Below are 18,179 nucleotides of genomic sequence, written 5' to 3' on the forward strand. Positions count from 1 at the left end.
CGCCTCATGAAATGGTTCTTGTGCTTTACAAACTACCCTCCCACGATGCTTGTGATCTCCTCCGCCGGTCCGGGCTCATTCGTCGCCGACCTGCCTTTGTGCTCGTAAAGACGTCCAGAGTTCTGCGTCAGCGGGTGTTTTTCTGTAAAAGAGGTCTCTTTAAAAAAAATGTAGCGCATCTTCTTTATTTACTTTTTGTGTAACTTTTTAATCACTTATTTTTTCTCTCTTGCTCATTTAATAACTGCGGCCTTTCTGTGGTCTGCAGTCCATGGGGGGACCCCGCTGCTTTCAGGATGCATGAATCTTTGGTGATTGGATGTTGAGGGTACAGCTCACAGACGGCGGCTCTGAATATTCGCCTCTGAGATGATGGAGAAATGGGTCACCTTTGACCTTCCAGGAGGGTCAGCACCAAGGTGACACATAGCAGCCATATATGGCAGGATGTGGACAGAGCCTTGGCGCTGAGATCTAAATGGGGGGGGGGGAGAAATAAGCAAACATTTCAATACAAACATGGGAAGATAAGTGGTGAAGGGAATACTGATTTTATTACTCATACTATTTAATATGGCTTTATCCATCTGTAGCATGCTGATTCACTTCAGAAATATGTTGAGTGTGTTGAATACTAAAGCTCTTCCATTTAGCCAAATACAAGACTATGCATACAGAAATATTACTAACTCAGCAGTCATGAAAGAGCTATAACATCATGATTATCCCTGTGGCTTTCACTATCTTTTAATGAGCTTTTAACTAGTAAATAATGGGCTGTTACCAGCAAAGAGCTCTGCTGCTTAAAGCTAATGAGTTGCTTGGTAACCACAACAATTGGTCAGTTCAGCTTAAAGATCTGAAGATTCGGTGTGCAGACGTAAAAGTCAAATTAATGCTCTCATCTAACATCTGTGCATGAGGCTGCAGTGCTCAGCATTGTGTTTGTGCGATGTTTTTGTTCTGTTTCTGTTCTGGGCTTTAGGTTAAATGGTGATATTAAATTCACTACATACAGCTGAGGTCAGAAGTTTAAATACACTCACCATGGGGATGAATGTCATGGTAATTATGGGCTTTTAATGATTTCTTTAAAATGATTAGACAGCATACATCTTTAATTACTGAAAAACAAGAACTGGATGCACAAGTTTTAAATGATTTTGAATTTTCTCTAATCTACACAGGGTCCAAATTATATATACACATACGTAGACCACCACTTTGGACTAGCAATTTGCACTTTGGTGAGACACTTCATTAGACAGCAACAAGCTTCCAGCGTGATTCTGGTTGGATATCTGAGCGTTCTTCTTGGCGGGATTTGCAAGATCCTTTTAAATTGTGTGGTTTCCTGGCACAGTCCTGGCTTTTAAGCATAATCTACATTCAAGAAGTTTGATGTTAGCCTGCTTTATCCATTCCAAAACCAATTTTGATATGTGTTTAGGACCATTTGGAGGTAGTTTATTATTTTATCAACTTAGTGCAGTTTCCACTTCATGGCGGGCTTGAGCATTGGTGGTTCCTGGGTTGTTCGTTAACATCCTAACCAATTTCCTATCATCTCAGAATCACACTTTGGGTCTTGTACTTATGTATAATTGTTCAAACTGATTATGCGCAGTTGTTTGGAAAGGGCCCATTAAGCTTCTGAAATAGCCTTTCCAAAACCCCGACCTCAACACTAGTCAAAATTTGAGGACTATGCTTAAAAGCGAGGTCTGTGCCCACAAACCAACTAATTTAAATGAACTCTACTAATTATGCTAAAATAGGTGGTCAAATATCCAAGCAGAATTATACCAGAAGCTTGTTGATGGCTTCTAAAAGTGTTTGGTCGAGGTGCAATGTGGCAAGGGACAAGAAGCCCCAAATTAAAAGCCCCAAATTAAAATTACATTCATGTGTATGTAAACTCCTAACCACAAATGAAGATGACTGTGAGGGATTCAGTACTATCACAGGTGTATCCCATGTCTTTCCTAAAGTAAGCTGGGTGGCTCCAGAACACCCTGCCCACAATAGCTGGATAAATGGTAAAGCTGGATCTCCTGCTGTGCAAGAAAGCAAATATACGTTTTCTCCCATATGTTTGCTACTAACTTCTTTGAACAAATCCTAAAACAGACACAATGTAGCATTTTTCTTTCTGAGCTGGAAAATCAGTCAGAAGTCATCTCTCATCATTCCTCACGACATCTTGCTCAGTTTCCCCCTCTCACATCACGCCGAATCATGTAAGATTCATTGCGTGAGATTGAATTGCATAATTCATAACATTACTCTGTCCTCAGCCCGGGCGACTACTCCTTTACTTCCAAAATGAATTAATGCTGTCGCTTTGAATCATAATGCACCCAAATGAAAAATAACCTATACAATAACAAACTCGCAGCAACAAAAACAATGCATCTTGCGGACCGAGATCACTGTCTCTGATTGCCGTTAGATGGGCAGTTATTTTCCACCACGGACGTGAAAAATGAAAACAGATTATCTTGATTCATTTATGGCATGTTAAAGAGATGTCTAAGTCTGAACGGCTTTTGGAAATAATTCCTGCAGAATAAATAACGGGAATTAAATCAAGGAAACTGTATTTGTCTGCCAACCAATAATGCCCTGTCAATTGCAGGCCATTTTCCGTGTCCTGTTTTCTGTTTTTTACCTTCTGTTTGTTCCAGCAGCGCAATTACAGTACTCCACTCAGCCAGCGCGGCTATCATTCATGTGATTACACACCCTGTTGCCATGGCAACCATGCTTTCCCCATGAGATGGTCGTTTTATGCTGCCAGCTGTCTAAGATTAGATCCTCTCTCATAAATCTGAACCTTGTCCGGTGAGGTAGAGAGAGAGTACCTGGGACTTAGATAAGAGGGACAGAGGAGAGGATGGAGGAGGCGGATGCGTGGTGCTACTCACTGGGCGGCGGGTCTCGACACTCCCCTTCCTCCAGCGTGATATCATCAATAGCAATGTCTCCTTCAATGCCTGGTCCCCGAATCCCTTGAAGTACGACCTACAGAGAGTAGCACAAGTCATTATATTGAATCTTGAGAGACCAAAAAACCAACAAAAATAAAGAACAGGAAAAAAAGGGAAATTTGAACTGCAGTAAGATAAAGACTGAGTCAGTGCACAGTGTAATTTAGCTAAATTACACCTGGGAAAAAAACCCTTAAAAAACACAACAGCAGGTGGCAAGTATTTGCTTATAATGTCACAAAATTTAAAACCAAGACTGTTGGAAGCTGCAACTAAAGTTACCTATTTTACAACTAAAGCTGTAAAAATGATGGAAGTTCTGCAGCTTTCCATCATCCACTCACAAAGTTCAGGCTTCCTGATGGAAATGAGCATCATACCAGACATTTTGTGGGAATGCCGGCTACTTCTCACAGCTACATCAGTGTTTAGCCCCCAGGGAAACCAATACCACACAAACACAGGCAAAGAAGAAAATAGAGGGCACCGAGGGAAACGCTACTGCATATTGAATGAAAGTTTTTTAGGCTCACCTGGAAAGACGATGTTGGGTGGATGCTTACTTTGGCCTGCTTCCAGCGGTCACCTTGATTGCCACTTAGCGACCACACGAGGCCTTCTGAAGCCGTTTGACCCTTTTGCTTTAGGAATGCATTTAGCGTTCCTGCATTGAGGAGAGAGACAGTTGGACTGTTGCCAAAACATTTTCTAATGGCTCAAAAGAAAGTATTCATATCTTGGAATTACGACTTAATAATCATTATATGTTTTCATTTTATAGTGCTAACTCCTTTTGTCCTACATTTAAACTACTTCCTCTATATTATGCCCCAAATGACAACTCACTATTATTTAATTTAAGTAGGTCATTAGAAATTAAGGTAACTGGTCGATTGTAGCCACCTCTCAGCAGTACATGAAATCCATGTGAGGGGACAATTAGGGTGTGCAAGTGGAGGGTGAATCCCATATGTTTATGTTGGAGTAACAAATATATGTATGCTTTTGCAGAGACATTCGATAGGGTATACGTTCTGCAAAGTTTAAAATTTAAGGAGCAGCAGGCAGAAAAGAAATGGAAAAAAATAGAAAAATAGCAGAATTCCAAAAACAGAGAGCTGTCTTCCAAGAGCTGCCCTTCTTTAAGCCACAGTTACAGGTAAGTACATCTGCTTTAAATACCTTTTCAACTTTATATTGACTATTGAATTCTTCATTTTCACCAGGTGACAGTCCTTTGTTGGACATATTACCACACTTGGTTTTACCGTGCTATGCAGCCTTTTTTAAACCCAATATCACGGCAAAGCGTTGAATGGACACGGTGGACCGGCATGTCTATTACACGTTTTGCCAGGATACTGGGTTGCTTTTTCTGCTCCTTACAGTGCTTTATTGTTCTAAAGTGATCTGATATGAAAAGATCCGTTACAAGGCAAAGACTGCTGTCACAGGCTTGATTTTGTAAAGTCTGACACGCTGTCAGGGGTTCAAGAGTATAGTTCCTTGTAAGATCATTTGAATTACAATATGCCAAAATAGGAACATTTGTCAGCACCAACCACTGTTGTACTTCATGTACAATTCCTTCAAAAAGTAATCAGACATCTTAACGTTTTTACTCATTTTAAAAAGAATAAAATATGCAGTCCACCTGTGATGAACTGATTTGATTGGACATAAAACAATCAAAGGCTCCCAGAAGTCACACTGCATGTGAGAACTAAAACCAAGACATGAGGTCCATGAAGTCTCTGTTGACCTCACAAAGCTGACAATGTTTGGCTGGACAATCAGTTGGTTGACCAGCCAAACTGCAAAGGGTCTTAATCGGGGATGTTCCCAGGAACTGCAGCTAAGTGGTCAAAAGATCTGTGAAGAGATGAGAGAACCAGCCAGTAGGACAACTAACTCAGAAGCAGTGCACAGAGAAGAAGGGAAGAAGTCTTGATTAAAAAGTAAATGAAAGCACTCTTGGAAACTGTCAAATGGCATTTAAAAGACTGAGAATAAAGATGAAATACCCCGTTGCACAATGCTACCATGCAATACCATGGTTCACAGCAGCATCGTGCAATGACAAGCAGACTGCTCTGGGTCAAGGAAAGGATGAAAGCCAGATATCTCAATCAAAACTCTTAAAAAATCTATTTTACGACAAAAAAAAGCTGCTGCCTTTTTTCTAAGTGGGTCTATATTATACACCACCTGACCATGTACATTAAAGAACTCCGTAGTAATCTGTTCCAGATTAATCCCAAATAAAATTGGGCTTCTGATCTAATATTCACCTGTGTATCCCGCATTTCAGATTTATGTATTCTTCTGAATACGAAGCAGAGCCAAGCAGTAGCAAAGGTTAAACTCAGGTTATATGAATTGATACATCTATTAAGTGTCTGCATGCAAAGATAAATTACTCTCTCGCTCATGATGGTCCAAATTAATTATCACTAAAGGGCAACGTGTGATGAGAATTTCTCGATAAATGGAAATACTTTCCCTCTAGAGGGCAGTTCTTCTGAGTTTATCATTAGTTTCAAACTATTTCTGCCAAGTTTAGTTTTCTTTTTCAGCTCAGCTGGATTTCCACTAAAGCTACAGAAAATAATCCACTGAGTGTCACTGCCAGCTCTATATTACAAAACACAACATGACAGATCTATTTCAGCAGAATTCCTATATCAGTTAACAATAACACAGATGTACTGGGTCTTACTGAGACAGAACAGACTATATACCAAGTCTGCATTAAAGACTACCCTCAGTGAGGTCTCTTGTCTGGCCCCAGGCTTTGATATAAAACTGTCAGATGATGACACTGAGTGCAACCACTTTTCCCTCCTTTACAAACATACCAATTGTGTGTGTGTGTGTGTGTGTGTGTGTTTGTGGTATTTCTAATTTGCCATGCTGGAACAGGGAGTGCATGTATGAGAGAGAACATCATCTTTTTTGCAGTGGGCTAACAGGAGCAGCATCCAAAGACTCAAATCAGGTTAGCACTGACACCACAGCAAAGCTCAGTGCGAGCAGTGCTCTGAAGTCAAGTGGATTTCACAAATATGGGAAGCAGCACCTTTGCGTTGACTCAACCAGTCAGGCAAACTTTCATTTGATGCATCTTTGCTTCAGCTAGATGCCTCATTACTGGTAAGCCCCCACCCTGGATAGGTAAAAAAAAAGAAGAAGAGGGAAAGCTACGCTGTTCACACTCTCTCATCAGCACGGTATACACTCCCCCCCCCCCGACAGCACAATCTCCATTGAGAGATGAGCTCTTGTACAGAACATGACCCGCGGTTTCATCTCCTGTGGAAGTGTTTAGGATGTAGGAGGATTCTTGCTGAGCTAACTGGCTTACATTTTCTTTGAACTCATAGCGATGTAGGTGGTTATGTCAGTGTCATCACATCCTGAGCAAAGGCATATGCTGTATATTCTTTGGAGTACTTTTTTTTTTTTTTAAAGGAATACCTTTGGCAGACACTTGTGAAATTTAAAAAGATCTGAGAAGAGAAAGGTGTGAGTCTGGTGAACAGTGAAGAACAGCTCCTGGAAATTTTTGCAATTATGCAGTGAGGATGGTAGAGAGGTGGATTGAGGTGCTGTACCACCCTCCTTGCTAATGAAAAGATGACTCAGTTGCTTCTCAGAAGGTCAGGCTTAACGCGCGCTTGGTTGGTGTGCTTTGCTCGAGACTTAATCCTATAAACAAATGCGACATGGCCTCCAAAGGCAAACTTTGATGTGCGCTTCAGTAATTAAGTGTGACCTTGTCTCAGGTATCCACCCGCTAGCTAACTATGGAGGAGTTTCTTTGAGCCTGAGCCACTGTTCACATCAGTGCGTAGGCATGACTCTTTATCGACTGATTCTGGCCTTCAGCGATACCGTGCCACAGCCTGACTGTGACTCACGTCAACGGCACCGTGCCAAACAGTACCGAAATCTTCAAATTTCAAGATGGAGCTTTGCCTCACCGGCTGGTTTTTTAAGCCACAGCTTTAAGTGCAAAAAAGAAAAAGAAGAAGAAGCTCTCAATTATTTAAAATGCCAAAATTCCCCCAGATAACAGAAAATATGAAATGCATATATTATTTGGGCAATTTGTCATAAGCATTTACTCCTCTGGGAAGAAAATATCACAAACCAACATTCCTGAGCTTGGGGCAAATGTTTCTCACGGACGGAGAGGCAGAATACCAAATGAAGCGCCGCCATGGAGGATCTGAGCTGGGTTTCAAGTCCTTGACATTTAGCCCATTCATCATAACACGCCACAGTCTGAGCATGGGCCTCACCACAGACGGGGAGGGCAGGAGAAGAGAGGGTCTGGCTGGCGATCAATTTGAGCAAATTGGAAATGTCACGGCCTACTCAACCTCAGCGGGGAGCCGGAGGAGCTCTCATCTCCCTGCTGAGTCGCCCTCCAACACCTCTACCCTTATATTCTCTCCACCTCCCTCGCCTCCTCCTCTCCAGATGTTTGGTCTGGCCCACCTGCCTAGACACTTCCACTCTAGCTCTCCCCTGAGGACACCCGGAATGGAGCCTAAATTTCAGAGCATATGCAAGCCATGTTATCAAGTCCAGTGTAATACTTAATGACTAACCTCTCTCAGCATGTTTTGCTTAATTAAAGATATTGTTCTCCATGTTTTAGAATTAGCATTTTACAGGCACGGTGCTCATGTTTACGCTTTGTTAGTATCTGCATTTCCTATTTCTGCCTTTCGTCCTGTTATCTCGGCTACCTGTTGCTAATTTATTTTCATGTAAGTCCATTACAGAAATTCCAATTGTTAGCTCCAAACACAAAATGGAAATAAGTTAATGGGATGGATATGCTCCTTAGTCAAAGGTGGATTTGTGGATGTAGATAAAAACTTAAGATTATACAAATAAATTATTTAGTCAGTATGTATAAACTAACCATGAACTAAATCACTCATATAAAGTGTCTCACAATATAATGTAAATAAAAACAGAATGCAATGATTTGCAAATCTAATAAACCCACATCTTTAACAAATCAGATGTTTGAACTGAGAAAATGTGATATTTTAAGAAAAATAATAACTCATTTTGGCAGGTTTTCATTGAAAAAGACATTGCAGCATATGCTACTCTAAAACCAGTGTATATCTTTGGGCATGGTGGCTTTCCAGATGTGCAACTGGCTTTTCCATAGTCCGTAATGCACCCACATACCATCTGAGATAGAGAGTTCTGAACTGATAACAGTCCCTTTACTCTTTAGTCCAGAGCATGCGGTGTCCATGTTCTCCAAAAAGAATTTCAATTTGTCTGACCACAGTATGGCCTTGGTCCATTTAAAAAGAGATTTAAAATTGTGTTTCTGGATCATGTCATCATTCGGCTTCTTCTTAACCTGCATTTGTAGACGGCAAGGTGAGCTGTGCTCACAGAAAATGATTTGTGGAAGTGTTCCTGAGCCCACGCAGAGAGAGCCCAGAGATCAGGGGCATCCAGTGTTGACTTTTAACTGTGTCACTTACACGCAAAATTGCTGAGTGCAAGTGAATCTTTTCTGATATGATGTACTGTGTATGAGATATTTAAAATCTTTGCTATTTTATGTTGAGGAACATTATTCTGAAAGAAACTTTCTGCCCCTCTTTACTTCTGAGAAACGATGCCTCTCTTAGATGCACTTTTTTAAAACACTTTTACATGTTGCTGATGCGTTGCGTTGCTACCTAACCTAACTAGTTGCAAAAAGTTGCTCAAGCTGTTTCTTTTCACTTTTCCAGCCTTTTGTTGACCCCGTCCCAACTTTTTTACGATATGTTGCTGCCATCAAATTCCAAATGGGCTATGTTTTTCATGAAACAGTAAAATGTCTCAGTTTAAACATTTTATATACTCTCTGAATGAATAAAATATGGATTTATGAGATCTGCATTTTTACATTTTACACAGCATTCCAATTAAAATTACCTTTGATATCCATTCGTGAGCTTACAAAAATTGAAAGAAACTATTCACAATGACATTTGTGTCTAACAGTGGTTAAACAAAGAGAGCTCATTGTAGATGTCAGCACTTGAATTTGAGTTCATTTAAGGAGACCCCAAGCTGCCGGGGGGAAATGAGTACTCCCAGTTTGGTTGCGGTTAGCTGCTGGAGATTGCTGGCAGTCGCTGTGAAATCAACTGCTAAAGCCCCAGGCGTGCAGGACTAAAGAGCAGTCAGTGTTGGATTTTGCAGACAAGTCAGTGTGTTCCATGCAAACCGGTAGCTGGTAACCACAGCTGTCTGCTAATGGCTACAAAAATCACAAGTAGATTTTCAGTGCAGTTCTTTGTGACTGATTTTATCCAGGGAATTTTTGTCTTTGTAACCAGTGGTTACTAGTGGTGTGCAATACTGCATATTTTGGTATCGATCCGATTCCCATTAAATACGTGTCAGTATCGCCGATATTGATAGCGATACTTTTTAATAAATAAGGTGGATGCGTCATTGAATTGCTAAATCTTAATTAATTTTCATGACCTTAAGTGTTTTTATTATTAAATAGTTGAAACCCAGGACATAATTAGGACAAAGTTTATAATTAAATAGAAAATGCTTTATTATTGTGGCTGGTCTGCGATGCCGCTGCAGGTGATATGGACTCACCTGCACCACATCTAAAATCACGCCTCGCTGGCTTAAAACCTGTGCTCTGCTTGTGTTGCTGTTGTTGGTGGTGATGTGTACGGCTGGCAGCTGGAGAGCTGCAGTTGATGAATGTACTGTTATAGCAACGGTGTGATTATTGTAAGAATAAATGATGTTGCGAAGCATGAAAATGCCACCGGGTCTGTCGTGGTGGTTTAGTTATCAAGTTTTTTTTTTTCAAGAAAAATCTTAAATAAAAAGTGCACACAAATCAGTAAATAAGTTAAAACAAGTACTGCTGAGAAACTATAATACAAAAATTACAATTGAAATTCTAAAGAACTGGTGAAAATATAATATGTAAACAACTTAACAATCCCCAAAGCGTCTAAGTCACGTGACAACGCAAGACTTAAACACAAGGGGGAGCAAAGTGTGCCTGCTCTGCGCTGACACAGGAGCGGCGAGTCGGGCAACCTGGCTGTTTCGTCTTTGCCGAAAGCACAGCATCGCAAACAAGAGCAGAACTTAAAGTAAAGAATCGATCTCACCAGGCTAGTATCGATCCGATACCGATGCCGACTTGGTATCGATACAATCGATATTTGGATTGAGCCGCCCACCACTAGCGGTTACCAGGGGGACCAGTGACTGGTCTCTAGTCCTGTGTCACTGAGGCCTTGATAAAGGGTTGCGTTTTATTACTACTTACAAACTTTACAAAGTCCTGCACTCAGGTCCCTGTCTCAGAGTTTATAACAAAACAGACTTCAAAGGAAACAAAATAGAAGTTGGAGTAAGATATGTGACGCTGAAGAGCCAAGTCAGGTTATTAAAAGGTGAAAAAAGAAGCTGCAGAAGTTGGAGTGTGGAGACCATCAATGTCTTTCTAGGATCCTGAAGTAATTGAAGTCAAATGCTGACTATAAATGTCAAAAAGAGAGGGGAGGTGAGCTGCTGGCCTGTAGCAGTTTCACAGTTTGCTGAATTCCTCTTGAAATTCCTCTCTTGGCATTTTTTACTGTCACTGATTGATTTTTCTTTTTATACTTTATCTATTTTTAAATATCCTTTTTTCTGTACTAAAATATATTTCAGTGAAATACTATTTTTTTAGCTGCCTATCTCTGCGGGTTATTTCCCTCTGGTTTGGTGTCACTAGAATTTCACTTAAATGGCCTGAAACCAAAATGAGAACACATAAATAATGAGTCGGAGACATCAGTTTTAGTTATCTCACATGAAGAACTTGTGTGGTTAAAAAGTTTTATATTTGATATTGAATATGAATATTTTTAGAAGCACAAAGTACGCTGACTGTTTCCTCTGAGATACTGTGCCTACAATTCTGTCATGTTTTTGGTACATGTGCAATCATGTGAAAACATGTTTTTTCCACAGGACTCTATGCAGTCTTGTGAAAAACAAGTACACCCTTACTGTTTTCCACAGGAATCAAGGCAGTACAACGCAGAAAGATGCTGCTAATCAAATGCATTTGATTAAATGAACATTTCGGCAGTTTTCAGGCTTTTAGGTGAGTGTTAACAAAATGTCACAATCTTCCCAGGAGTTGATATCCAAGAGAATCCACCACAAGGTCAGACTGTGCAATGCTCACTCTACAGGCCTCATTTAGCACAATAAACGCTAAAGTTCATGACAATACAATTAGAAAAAGACTAAACAAGTACGGCTTGTTTGGAAGGGCTGCCAGGACAAAGCATCTTCTTTCCTCAAAATAACATGGCTGCAGGCTATAGATTCACAGATTAGCATCTACAAAACAACAACAACAAACAAACAAAAAAGCCCTCAGAAGACTTCTGGAACCAAGTCCATTGAACCAAAGTGGAGATATTTGACCTTACCATCAATGGACTGACCCACGAATCACAATGAATTGAAGCAATGTTATAAAAAGAAAGAGTGGGCTACAATTCTTTCACAACGATGTGAGAGACTGACAACATCATACAGGAAAGATTACTTCAAGTTATTGCTGTTAAAAGTGGTTCTACAAGCTACCGAGTCACAGAGAGCTCTTAGTTTTTCACAGACTGCTCACATGGCTTTGAAAACTCTCATTTTCACATGACTGCAGATCTTGCTGTCATTTAGATTCATTGTTTTTTAATCCTATTCCTTTATCACTTCAGCTCATATGCTAACAGTGCCTGTTTCGCACTGACATGGCTCTGGCTCCTAAACTGGACCATTAAGAATTTTCTGGGCGAATAGACTATTTCCATATTCTGCCCACCGTGATCTTCTTTCCACAAAAATAAGAATTAAGTCATGCAATGAAAAGCAAAGCTGGTTCTGCATCAACACTAGTACCGGTGCCTTAAAAAAGACACAAGATGACCCACGTCCACTGGTGACCTTTTTCGCCTTATAAAGGTGTGTAGTAGCTGATGATAGGGAGTTAGGTTGGGACAGAGAAACCCTGGAGGGCTTCAACAGTGCATAAACTGCTATTTTTGTGCTAGAGCAAAACTCCTAAATGCACTGAGCGTACAAACAGCACACATTCAAAGCAGGAGTGCTTGTGGTTGGCTGATTGGGTCTCTGGTGAAGAGAGTCAGATGTAAGCCACAGAGTGCTCCTTCAGTCGCTCCGCCATCTTCAAATGGGCCATGCAGGGTTGTTATCTACATTGTGAGATGAATGTGAGGGCTAACACCCAGAATCTGTGCGCACCCCTTTGGAAGGAGTGTGTTGCAAAAAGGAGACATCTTTTACTTGAAACATCTGACAGCTACACTTAGAATTTTTTGGAAAGAAAGCGCAAAGCTCCACACCAAACACACCACTGGGAGAAACTCTCAGGAAATGACTGCAATTCTGTTGCTTAGAGGAAAAAGTGCTGCTTTCTTTTTTGTTTGGCCGTGACTACTGCGTTTCCTCTCTCACAAACAAGAAGTCCTTCACAAAAAGAAAGAAAAAACTCCAGTGAAACACACATCTGCTGGACACCAAAACCAAGAACCTCATCATAATTAATGCCAGCGGTATGTCCGACAGATGCTTGATGACGTACTCTTTTAGAAATAAAATTTCATGTGGTGTTGCCTTACTGACTGTGCTTAGTTCCACGAGAATAAGAAAGCAACTCCTTTATACAGCAGAGAACTGCCAAAGCAACTTGAAATCCACTCAAAGCTGGTTTTGCTGCTTTATCAAGCAAAAACGGGGAGCAGTGATAGACTGTAGAATTGTTTAAGAAATTAAGCAGTGGTTTTAAATGAAGGCAATCATTCTTACCTATGTGTTTCCCATACATGTGGTAGAAGAAGCCAAAGCAGTAGGCAGGTGGATTGGTGATACCATAAGGGTTTTTAGGTGCTACGTTGAAAAATGGACTTATAAGCCGTGCTTGGTCTCCTTCCTTGCGTGGTCTTGACGTCTCGATGTACATGTAGAAACCTTGAAATGGATAAAAACACACATGCGGACACCAGAGTTATGAGAACAAAATAAAAGGGGTTCTACATTTTCATAAACTGTGGTCTGATCTTTCAGTGCCTTCTCATCCTCTCGTGTCAAATACTCCCGTTTTATCAGAAGAGACGGCTGTTCTTCGGATTAGATCTTAAACCAATAGGTGTGGTAATACAAACTGCCAAGAGCTGATGGTCTAATTTAAAAAAGCAGAAAAGACTTATTAGAAGTGTGGCAGTGGCTTAAGTCACAGGTTTCACAGCTGTTGCATCTTTCTCATAATTTGTTTTTTTTTTAATTACTTGCTGATTCGTTTTGCCTTTACTCCCTTTCTACCTTTGCTTGGTTAATTTTAGCCATCAAACCTACACGACTTCACGAGATTAATGCAGCAGGTTTGAAAAAAAAAAAACAGGCAAATAAACTTTAAATATGATTGCACGCATACAAAGATCCATATGTAACATACTGGGAGTTAGATCTGTATGAGAGGAACATAATAGAGCATCTAAATCAAAACTATTGACACAGTGTGACTAAACTAAGTTTTCATGACTTTACTAAACAAACTCATCATTTATTGGCTGAGTGAATGCTGACCCCAGCCCAGCAGCCAGACCCTGAACTTTAACAGGTAACAAGCAGATGAGCAGTCAGGCTGCTTCTTCCATTTTAAGCTGTTTATATTTAGTTATATATATATAATTATATCTCTATATATTTCTCTGAATACTTATGTTGGCCCCATCAGCAACTTCACTGTCCCTGACTGTGAAATGTCACAAACATTTCTCTTTGAATCCCTGACAAATTGTTTTATCACTGTAAATATTGCGGTAATGACACCTTCCATAATAAAGATAAGGGCCAGAGCTCACTAGTCGCAAAAAACCTGGCACAGATACAGTGAGGTTACATTTATGGTCCCTTGGTCTGACAGTGGTGGACAGCAGCAGTGATGCCTATAAGTCAGACAGCCCTCTGCGTGCGAGCCAAATTATCTGAAGCCAATCTCAGCCCAGCCACAGGCACAGGCAAGGTAGCTTGTGAGCCGCTCCACAGCCCTCCAGCCAAAATCAAATGGAATATCTCCCTCAGCTGAATCTCATATTAGATAATTATGCACAAAAAAATGAATGGGGCTGCTAATGAAATGCTGGACATTTTGAAACCATTAGGTGATTAAAGCCAATGCATTATTTACTGCCTCAGCTGCTGCTGCTGGTACCGTAGCACCATAATAGGCACCAACTGTATATTTCACCACAGACAACTTCCATCAAAGGATTCATTAAAAATCCTCTAAAAGACTCTTGCATATCCATTTTTCTTATTTATTCCTTGAATATGCAATACCTGTACATGCAGCTCTCAAGAGCGAATGCTAAACTTACTATGCAGAGTCTAATTTGGGTGCCATGGAAACAGCGACGAGGCTCATTTAGAAGATTATCTTGCAAATAAATGATGATCAAGGATCCTCACTGTTAGTTTGTGCAGCATCAAATATTTGGTGACACAATGAGCACAGCTGAAATCATCTTCTTTGAATTGTCCCATCTTATTTCGTCGTTTTGAAAAGTGACACTTGTTTTTGTGTGTTTGCAAATAAACATATGAAATAATCAAAATGCTATGTGTCGTGCACTGACCGATAATGTGATAATCACATTGCTTCACTGTCCCCTGGGGGCATTTGTGGATTCATTCATTGTGGATGGAGCACATAAGAAACAACAGTGCATTACAGCCACCCTGAGTGTAACAACTGGCAATAAGGATTGTGCGCACGTGTGTCGATTTCCGGAGTTCTCCCACTCCCAATGAACCATTTCCAGCAAATGCAATCATGGAAGAGTATTTTGAGAAAAAGAATACATAATCACCTAACTGGGATCATTTCGGTTTTGAACCAGACAAAATGGGCAATCTGAAGGACTCGGTGACCTAAGGGACTATGCAATCAGATGAAGGATACCTCTGCTTACATCCTCTGAATGAACAAACAGATAGGGCATAAAACATGCCATGATATGGTCGGGAAACTTAACCACACATACATTTTTGCTCCAATTCTTAAAGATGACTAGTAGTTCAACCTTTTAAGGATAAAGGATAAAAGATCTGATGTCTCAACAGGACCTGGAAAAACTAGTCCATGCATTCATCTTTAGCAGGCTTGATTACTGTAACAGCATCTTTACAGGTCTACCTAAAAAAATCAGTCAGACATCTACAGCTCATTCAGAACTCTGTTGCTCGAGTCCTCACTAAGACCAAAAAAGTGGACCACATCAATCCAGCTCTGAGGTCTTTACACTGGCTGCCTGTCCGTCAGAGGATAGACTGGTCTATAAAGCTCTGAATGGTTTAGGACCAAAATACATCAGTGACCTCCTGACCCAGTATGAACCTTCCAGATCCCTCAGGTCATCTGGCTCTGGGGCGATTGTGGCTCAAGAGTTAGGAGTTCGCCTTGTAATCGGAAGGTTGCCGGTTCGAGCCCCGGCTTGGACAGTCTCGGTCGTTGTGTCCTTGGGCAAGACACTTCACCCGTTGCCTACTGGTGGTGGTCAGAGGGCCCGGTGGCGCCAGTGTCCGGCAGCCTCGCCTCTGTCAGTGCGCCCCAGGGTGGCTGTGGCTACAATGTAGCTTGCCATCACCAGTGTGTGAATGTGTGTGTGAATGGGTGGATGACTGGATATGTAAAGCTCTTTGGGGTCCTTAGGGACTAGAAAAGCGCTATATAAATACAGGCCATTTACCATTTTGGTCTTTTATCAGTTCCCAGAGTCAGAACCAGACACTGAGAAGCTGCATTCAGCTTTTATGCTCCTTATATCTGGAACAAACTCCCAGAAAGCCTCAGATCAGCTGAAACACTCAGTTTATTTAAATCCAGGTTGAAGACTCACCTGTTCTCAGCTTCATTTAAATAAAGCACCAAATCCGCACTTAAGCTTAAATTTCAAAACTTACATTTTAACTACTGATTTTATCCACTGTCCTGATTTTATCTGTTTTGATTTTTGATTTTATATACTGTTTTGTTTGTTAGTTAGTTACTGTAGTTAGTTAGCTTGTTTTAATCAAATTTAAATCATGATTTTTTTTGTTTTTGTTTCTAATGTCTCTGTAAAGCACTTTGAATCACCTTGTTGTTGAATTGTGCTATATAAATAAACTTGCCTTGCCTTAACTCCAATTGATGGGTCATTTCAACTAAAGACAGCTTCACTGACATTTAATCAATGACGTATTTTGTCAAAGAAAAAAAATCATGGAATGTGCGTGATGTGGGACAACTCAACCTGCCAGTTGCAATTACTACACGCCTTGAATATTTCTTTAGAGGTTAATTATTTATCAATTTCTCTCTCAAGGGCAGGCCATCAAATTAGCAAAGTAAGACAATGAGAATCATCTCCATTAATAAAAAAAGAAGTAGACTCAGCCACTAGCTAAAACAAATATGCAATACTTTTACTAGGGATAAGCAATGATTGGCTAGTCGCTGCTTGGACATGTCAAGGGTGGAAGTTTGAGCTCCTTACCTTGCTTGGAGCCACTGTGATCACCACTAGGGCCAGTGTTGGGTGTATACTTGGTGTCGCGGGTGGCTGCACTGTGTCGCGTCCAGTCAAAATCATCATTCTTGTCCTGGGTGAACATGCAGATGGGCTCCTCCTCAAAGCTGCAGTGGAACTCTCCTGGTGAATGACAGAGCACGTCGTTTCAGAAGAGTGAGAAGTTATAGTACACTGCTATGTCTTGAGTAGTGCGACACCTACTGTATATCTATGACATTTCCTGCGGCATGTGTGCGTGTGTGCATGTGTCTCGGGGGGATACATAGACCAACCCGAGTCCTAATTACATCATGCAATCTGGTGAAAAGAATTTCTATATTAAGATGTGACCTCTCACTGACTGTGAGGGAGGTGCCATTGAATGTGTTTTTCTTTTTTTCTTGACTACGACATGCAGTTCTGTTTTCTACTTAACCAGAGTCTATGAAGACAGAGTGCTCCACTGAAGAAACACCCAAAGGCGGTTTGTGTGTGCGACTATCAGACAGCCCACTACCGAAGCATGATGGATGACATTCAATAAACGCAGCCACAGCACAGTAAATAATTTCAAACTTAATACAAATCTCCTGTTAAAACATAATTTTGTGAGGTTTGGCACAGATACAGTAGAAAACTTTTATCTGAATCAGGTGAGCCTCTTGTGATTTTGAACAATCCCCGACATCCCCCCTTTTTAACAGGTTTAAAAGAAAAATGGGGTGATTGTTCTCCAATGTTTCATATCCTCTGACCAGTGAGACTTCTTTAAACCTGACAACCGCCTTTTCTACCAGCTTCCATCTTCTCTGTCGTAGGTGTGCAGGTGAAGATATTAAGTCCCCCCACCCGTGACAACAAGTTCAATACAAGTGGAATGACTGAATGAGGGTGGAACGACGTTGTTATTGGTCACATGAAAGGGAATGTATAAGTGAATAGACTGTGATGATGAGTGCAAATCCCCATGCACTCAATTTAATGAAGGGGTAGTGGCTGGATCGACTCTGTCAAAAAGAAGAGAGAAAAAAAAAACCAAACGATGCAAAAAGCACCTGACCAGAGGACTTGGCGGTGCTAAGCGGTGTCCTCAAAGAGATAGCAAAAAACACAGCATTTAGATTCAGGACGCAGGCATGTGCTCTGATAAATATTCATTGATTTATTAAAACGTAGCTGGGAGCAGTTTGGAGTGGTGACCTTGAGAGGAGCGGGATCTGCAGCTTTTACTCAGGTAATGGAGGTAACACAGACGTAGAGGTGTGGTGTGGGTGGATGGGCCGGGGGATGGAAGAGGGCAGTGATGCTGCGAGGCAGAGAGAGAGCGAGAGAATGAGCTGGAGCGAGAGAAGAAGAGGTGGTGGAGAGGGAAAAGTGCAGCAAGGGGCCGCGTTTGAGGCACTCTTGACTCTTCTCCTCATGAGCATGCAGATTTAAATGGAGGTCTAGCTCCTGGTGCTAGACATTAACGTCCCTATCCGCAGTGAGCTAAACTAAATGTTTTCGCCTCGTGCGCCTCAGAGAGATAGGAGGATTTGGAGGATAG

At 41.0% G+C, this 18,179-nt stretch overlaps 1 protein-coding gene across 1 annotated transcript in view; it reads right to left on the minus strand.

Moving 5' to 3' along the window:
- Positions 1–252: 252 nt before the first annotated feature.
- Positions 253–18,179, minus strand: part of LOC113037404 (MAM domain-containing glycosylphosphatidylinositol anchor protein 2) — a 190,602-nt gene continuing 172,675 nt past the window's right edge. Inside the window, exons 14-18 of the mRNA XM_026194431.2 lie at positions 16,619–16,774; positions 12,888–13,049; positions 3,524–3,654; positions 2,928–3,024; positions 253–474 (exon numbers count right to left, since the gene is read on the minus strand). Coding sequence (XP_026050216.1) covers positions 386–474; positions 2,928–3,024; positions 3,524–3,654; positions 12,888–13,049; positions 16,619–16,774 — 635 coding nt within the window. The 3' untranslated portion in view covers positions 253–385. The remainder of the gene's footprint in view (positions 475–2,927; positions 3,025–3,523; positions 3,655–12,887; positions 13,050–16,618; positions 16,775–18,179) is intronic.

The sequence above is a fragment of the Astatotilapia calliptera genome, chromosome 15 (assembly GCF_964374335.1).
Source record: "Astatotilapia calliptera chromosome 15, fAstCal68.1, whole genome shotgun sequence".
NCBI lineage: Eukaryota > Metazoa > Chordata > Actinopteri > Cichliformes > Cichlidae > Astatotilapia > Astatotilapia calliptera.